This window comes from Brachyhypopomus gauderio, unplaced genomic scaffold (genome assembly GCF_052324685.1).
Source record: "Brachyhypopomus gauderio isolate BG-103 unplaced genomic scaffold, BGAUD_0.2 sc75, whole genome shotgun sequence".
In the NCBI taxonomy this organism is placed as follows: domain Eukaryota; kingdom Metazoa; phylum Chordata; class Actinopteri; order Gymnotiformes; family Hypopomidae; genus Brachyhypopomus; species Brachyhypopomus gauderio.
Window position 1 is genome coordinate 403,198 of NW_027506896.1, and position 6,803 is coordinate 410,000.

Here is a 6,803-nt window from a genome sequence, read left to right on the forward strand (position 1 = left end):
GGAGGTGGAGCACAGCCCGAACTCGCACACTGAACAGCAGGGCTTCTGCACTGGCCCGGAATGTCTGTCCCAACCCGGTGACCTCCTCATAGTACCGTTGCAGTAAGCTGTGGCAGAGTGCAGATTCTTTCTTGTTTCTTGTCTCGTATCTGAATCCTTCCCCAGCTAAGTGGCGGAAGAGCTCGTCTGTGTGTGCGTTCCTCCATTCTCAGTCTCATATTGTCCGTCTCCTGTTTCCCGTGTCATTTTCTTCTCATAAGTCAGCCACTGTCTGACTGCTCATGGCAGCGTGCGAGGCCCACCCTGGATGTCGCCATGGCACCCTGGCTCCATGGTGGATCCCAGCTGTGTAGTAAGGCTCGGGCCCAAGGTTTGCTTTGCAGAGGATTTCACATCCAGCATCAGCACGCTGCGGACCGTTGCGGTGTTATGGAGGTTTAACGTGTAGAGTGTAATCAGAGAGGATGCTGGAGGTGTGAAGGAGGTGGAGGTTCGTGCGGATGGAGCGAGAGGAATCTCACAGACAGCTTTGGTTCTTCTGCAGATGGTTACCATGTGGAAAACCCGCAACTGTCCGCCTCCTGGTCAGTGCACATCTCAGAACAAGCCTTGGAGACACAAGCAGGCCATTCCTGCTCAGGGTCCCTCAGCGAAAGGAAACATTTCTCACAGCGCTCTCTGCAAATCGTCCGCCCTGACGTGCTGCCTACACTGTAATGTCTGTGCCCTCTAGTGGTGAGAAAGTGACAATACAAATGACTCCAGGTTTATTGTGAAGGAGAGTCATTGAGGAAGTAGGGCAGGCGAGGCGAGGTGAAAGGCTGTAAGTGCCCCTCATTTGTCATCATTTTCCCAGAGAACCTTTCATCTTGCCCGCCGTGGGGCTTCTCCCCGGACCTTCTCTGGTACTTCGCTAATGGCCAACAGTGATTGCAGGTGCCCAGAACACGAGAGCAGGGAAGGGCAGGGCTGATCTTCGGGCCAGAAACTTTTATGCGTCTTTTTGTGCGGATGTGGGCTATTCCAGTCCAGGGGTATAATAGCTCAAACAACAGGCTGGTGAAGGTGCGGGTGAAGGCAGGACGGGTGTAGCCAGGTGAGAGACGACGAAACGTATGAGTCAACATTTAATCTCCTTCTGTATTGAAATGGCAGTGATAAGAGGGCCAAGGTAACCCTGGTGTGTTGACAGAGCGATAGGGACAGGGAGCCCAGACATCGTGTGAACAAGGGCTGATCCTCCTGCTCTCATCTTGATGCTGTGTGTTACTATATTCTGGCTGTGTCATTACTGAACTCCACGGATGTTTCTGTATAATCTTCAAAGTACACTCTGAACTCTCTCTCAAACACACACACACACACACACACACACACACACACACACACACACACACACACACACACACAGACACACACACACACACACACACACACACAAATGCAATCATAAAAATGCAGAACTACATGGTTTAGGTCACTCTGGGCATCATTTCAGCATTACCAAGACTTGGAGTTGCTGTTGGTTTTGGTGACCGTTTTCTCAGAAAGAGTGCTGGTGGTTCTGCCTCTCTCTGATTGGCTGCTGGTGTCACTGGTGCCGGGGCCCTCTGACACTGACCCACCTGGATCAGGTGAGGGATGCCCTCTGGGACAAACTGTGGTCCAGCCCTAATGATGCTGGGAGCCTGTAGTGTTAAACACCACCTTATTCACAGTTTATAAAAAGCAAAAAGCATAGCACACCAGTGACCAAAAAATAAAAATTTCTAGAATTCACAATTTGGTGGTTAAAATTGGTAAGTACATTCATCCTGCACCTGAGAGTGGATTAAAAGAGAAAACGTCTCTCATGGGCACTGATGAGAGGCACGGTGGAAATACATATTGTTGTGTTGTTCATTTTTAACTTAATTATTAAACTTAAACTTCATGACAAATGCTTATATATATATATATTTTATTTTTTTTGGGGGGGGGGGGGGTTGTAATGGGAACGACTCTGCCTCTGGTACTTGGCCTCTGTGAATGAACTGGTTTCAGCCGGTATTGGTTTCACTTCACAATAATGATATCTGTGTTTACATTTGTTGCCTCTGAGGAAGCATTATTGTTTTGCCATCAGGAACTGATATGACTGTACACACCTCCATCACATCATCACCATTAGGAGCAGGTTGAATGTGGACTACTAGTGTTTATAGTGTGTGTAAACTGCTTGTGTAAAGCAGTTTGTGCTAATCTTTCTCTTCAGGGCAACTCTGGGTTGGGATCATCTTGGTAACAGACCCTTAGCATCTCAGCAGCAGTGTATGTCGAGAATGGTCTGTTGTCCAAACAATGTCAGCAGTGGTCTTATGGTCATAAAATGAGCATGGGTGCATAGGGTGGGTTATGGCTAACAATACCTGTTGAATAGATTCATAATTTGGCCAGTGAGTGTAATAATAATAGGTGATTCTTAAAAAAAGAGTGAAAAGTGTTCAGCCCAGTGTCACTGCAAACATTATTCATTATGCTGGGAAACAATGAGAAAACAATGTTGTTAATTAGTTTTTACTAACAATGTTGTTAAATAGATTTTACAAAATTTTTGTCAAATATTTTACTAATTTTGCTAAGTTTTGGTCAAATGTTAACATAAATTTGGAAATTGTTTTCTAAATGTTTCATTATAGGGAAATTAAAACACAGTGATTTACAGTATGTTAAATCCATGGAGAGAAAAACATTTAGAAAACAAATGTTGTAAAGACAGAAACTCCCCCCTCTTGACTTTCTTCACAAATTTGCTTATCTAAGTTTCGATTAAAAACGATACGTACTGTTCTGAGTCCAACCTCCTCTCAGGGAGCGTTACCCCCTAGTTCCGCCCTGCCCGCTGACGGCTGTGGAAAAACACATGCTCTGGTACGGAGGTGTAGACATAAAGAAGGTCAGAACCCAGCAGTGCCACATCTGCACCAAGCGTGCAAACAGTTGAGGAGACGTGCACCCAATCAGCACACGAGGGCCAGGGACAAGCCAGGCGAGCGCTACGGTCCTTTCGACGGAGGCAGAGAATCACAGGAGGACACCATCATGGCGGTGACTCTGTGCCAGGTGATGGGTTTCGTGCTGGGTGTGGTGGGCTTGGCGGGAATCATCGCAGCCACAGGGATGGACATGTGGAGCACGGAGGACCTGTACGACAACCCCGTCACCTCCGTCTACAACTACGCCGGCCTGTGGAGGTCCTGCGTCCGACAGAGCTCCGGCTTCACTGAGTGCAGGCCCTATTTCACCATCCTGGGACTTCCAGGTAGCACACCACTACCACACACACACACACACACACACACACACACACACACACACACACACACACACACACACACACACACACACACACATATATATACCATATATATGGTGTCTCAAAAGTAAGGAAAAATCAGTCATGAAATATTTAATTATTGTATAGTGTTAAGGCTATAATTCCTGATGAACCTTGATTGCACCAGTAATTGTAAAAAAAAATAAAGAAAAATTATGTTTTTTTATGTGAATAAAAGGTAGTTGGAATTTTTTAATTGAGTAAATCTGAATTAAGTAGCATATACTTTATGTTAAAAGATATACATTTGTAAATGAAAAAGGGACCTATAATCTGCCACAATAATTATATTTGGTTTAGAAAGAGTTTTTAAAAATGCAAGAAATTCTGAATTTGATATTGTGTTATTGCCAGTACATAGTTGCTTTGTGGCTAATGCAATTAGGTTATGAAAATGTACTCTGTTCCACATTGAAAACCAGAGGCACACCCTTAATTAGTCAACAGCGGAAACTGTTAGCCTGAAAGTGTTACCGATACCTGCAACCGGGAAAGGATCACATGAAACATGCGCAAACAGAAGCTATGACTAGCTTCCCCCTAGACACAGTGATAAGAGACGATTGTACGTATACTGTGTTCTTAGCTGAGTGCTGGACATTGACAAAGAGGATCGCTGTTAGTGAACTAAAATGGCCGCCTCAATGTTGCAGTTATCGGGATTCATGCTGTCAACACTGGGTACATTTTTAATAGCCTCTTCCACAGCTATGGACATGTGGAGCATTGAAGACCGCTCGTTTACTGTAGTAACGAGTATTTATGCATATTATGGACTATGGTCTTCATGTGTGGGGACAGAATATGGTACTACAAAGTGTCGGCCATATTTTACTATTTTGGGACTACCTGGTGAGTTTTAGTTTTTCCCAGTAAAAAGTGGAAATTTAAGTGGGAATTTTACAATTTGACAAATAGATTTGGGAAAATAGTGTATCATTGGCAGAACAATGGACATGCCATTGCCGTTTGAATAGCATGGTCAGGTTTTCACTCTGGGTGTGGCCTCTTGATAAGATACTTTTGTTTATTTCAGGCCCAGGCCGATAAAGTGCAAATAAGCTTCTAATGCTAGGACTGATGATAGGTTTTATTATGCTGCCATTGGATTTTTGATACTGATCATATGCAAATGAGCACAAATGTCAAGCAGCCCACTAATGACCTCTTGTATATATGTTTTTTATTGAACACTTCAATGTTAGAGTTGTTTTTACGTTCTAAGCAGTAAAATGAAAATCCTTAATCTGGTCCAGTCTGATTTCAGTTATTGTGGTCTGATTATAATCTCATCCAGTCTGATTTGGGTCTGGTGGGTTATAATGATCATCATTTACGTTTTTGTCTCCACATGAGACCGGCACCAATACGAAGACCTGTCTGTAAATGTAGTGTTGATATATTGAGCTTGCACTGATTTGAAGACCTGTCTGTAAACGTAATGTTGCTATATTGAGCTTGCACTAATTTGAAGACCTGTCTGTAAACGTAATGTTGATATATTGAGCTTGCACTGGTTTGAAGACCTGTCTGTAAATGTAATGTTCAAATATTAAGCCTGAACTGATACGAAGACCGGTCTGTAAAAGTAATGTTGAGAAATTGAGCTTGCACCTATTTGAATACCTTTCGTGTAAACGTAATGCTCCGTGTCTGTCTGCTCCAGGTCTTTTTCAAGGTGTGAGAGCACTGATGATTGTGGCGATCGTTCTTGGAGTAATTGGTGCCTTCATCGGAATTTTTGCCCTGAAGTGTCTCAAAATGGGCAACATGGAGGACCGTGTGAAGGCCACCATGACGCTGACTTCAGGGGCCATGTTTGTTATCGCAGGTAAGAAACGCTTGTTCTCCATCATCAATATTAATAGGCAGCTGTTCCGTTGTCGTACATATTTCACGCCTGTGGTGTGTGCTTCTCCTCAGGGATCTGCAGCATTGCTGGGGTCTCCATCTTTGCGAATCTCATTGTCACCAACTTCACGCTGACCACCTACAGCGGCTCTGTTGGCTTCGGTGGAAACAGCATCGCTTTCGCAGGATCTCCCATAACACCAAGGTGCAGCCCAGAAGATGCCTCGCCTCTCCCATCCAGACCACTTCTGAAAAACATCATTACCATTCATGGCGTTGTCATCATCCTATCATTACCCATCTGTCTTTCAGATACACCTTTGGCTCCGCCCTGTTTGTAGGGTGGGTGGGCGGCGGTCTGCTGGTAGTGAGCGGGGTCATGTTGTGCTTGGCCTGCCGTGGAATGATGCCTGAGACTCGGTGGGTTTTGACATGCAGTCTAAGCACGCAGTTTTAATGAGCATGTGTAAACACACAGTTACTGGCCGTAAATGTAAGGCCTTAAACTAGACCATCAATGTCATGCGCTGTTTGTTGCTTTTTGGTTTGTTTTATAATGCGGGTTATGGGTCCTGTGTTGTAGGTATGAAGGAACAACATATAAACCTGGAACTCCCAGTGGATTCTACAAGTCAGGGGGCAAACCCAAGGCCTACAACGAGTCCTACAGAGCTCAGAGTATGGACGGGCGCCGATCCAACCAGAGATTTGACTATGTTTGAAACTCATGACAATGAGTGATCACATTGGGTGTGAGAGTGTGCAGGGTGTGAGGTCACATTGGGTGTGAGAGTGTGCTGGGTGTGGTCAGGGTGAGGTAAGGGTCTCTGTTTTGAAGACTGGAGCATTCATTTTGCTAGAGATGGCAAAGTACACATGTAGTGTGCATGTAGGTCTAAGGTGATAATTCAATGAAAACTTAAAAACTTACTTTTATTTGCAATTAGGATATTTAAGAAGTGTACAATGTTTTTTCTCTTCTGCTTAAGTTTATATAGGCTCATGTTTTTGTTTCAATTTTGTAACACTGTATTTTTTTGGCAAAATAAACATTCAGTAGCCCAATGAACTGCTTACAATGACTATTATTTATTACTTGCATGTGATTTATTTTTAAGATTTTGGTGTGAAAAGCGCAAGAAAAAACAGCACAAATTACTTTTAATAAGAGAACAATAATCATAAATATGTTATGACAAACCACAAATGTCTTTATGGAAAATGGCTCATTCATGCATTTAGATTACTTAGATTTTACTGCTTGGCAACAGAATTTAAGTTCAGAAATCTTCATAATATGGTTTTTGTTTTACACAATTTTATAAAATTTTATGAAACAATTATATGAAATTGAACATCATTGAATGTAAAGTACTTCATTGCTGATTGAGTGTCTGATGGCTATCAGCAGAGACTGAAGCCACAGGACGCAGCCCTTTTAGACGTAGTCTATGCCCTTTTACATGTAGTCTATGGCTTTTTGGTGGCCGTTTGTGACGAGCACTGTGCATTTTCCCACGTGTTAAAGACAGAGAGAGGTGCAGGTAGAGAGAGACGTAGTCCAGGCACCTCTCAC

The 6,803-nt window shown here is 43.5% G+C and overlaps 2 protein-coding genes across 4 annotated transcripts in view; one reads left to right on the plus strand and one right to left on the minus strand.

The window, feature by feature from the left end:
- Positions 1–2,021: 2,021 nt before the first annotated feature.
- Positions 2,022–6,210, plus strand: LOC143491461 (claudin-18-like). The gene is made up of 5 exons (XM_076990489.1): positions 2,022–3,301; positions 5,043–5,207; positions 5,300–5,432; positions 5,540–5,647; positions 5,811–6,210. Exons 1-5 carry the CDS (start codon positions 3,082–3,084, stop codon positions 5,947–5,949), a joined length of 765 nt encoding a protein of 254 aa, XP_076846604.1. The 5' UTR covers positions 2,022–3,081; the 3' UTR covers positions 5,950–6,210.
- Positions 6,211–6,305: 95 nt separating this feature from the next.
- The window catches only part of dzip1l (DAZ interacting zinc finger protein 1-like), an 11,220-nt gene continuing 10,722 nt past the window's right edge, over positions 6,306–6,803 (minus strand). For 2 of the 3 annotated variants that reach the window (XM_076990487.1, XM_076990488.1), the window contains one exon: positions 6,306–6,803. This exon is cut by the window's right edge and continues 143 nt beyond it. In XM_076990487.1, the coding sequence (XP_076846602.1) occupies positions 6,800–6,803 (4 nt within the window). In that variant the 3' untranslated portion in view covers positions 6,306–6,799. The other variant, XM_076990485.1, reaches the window with a different exon arrangement.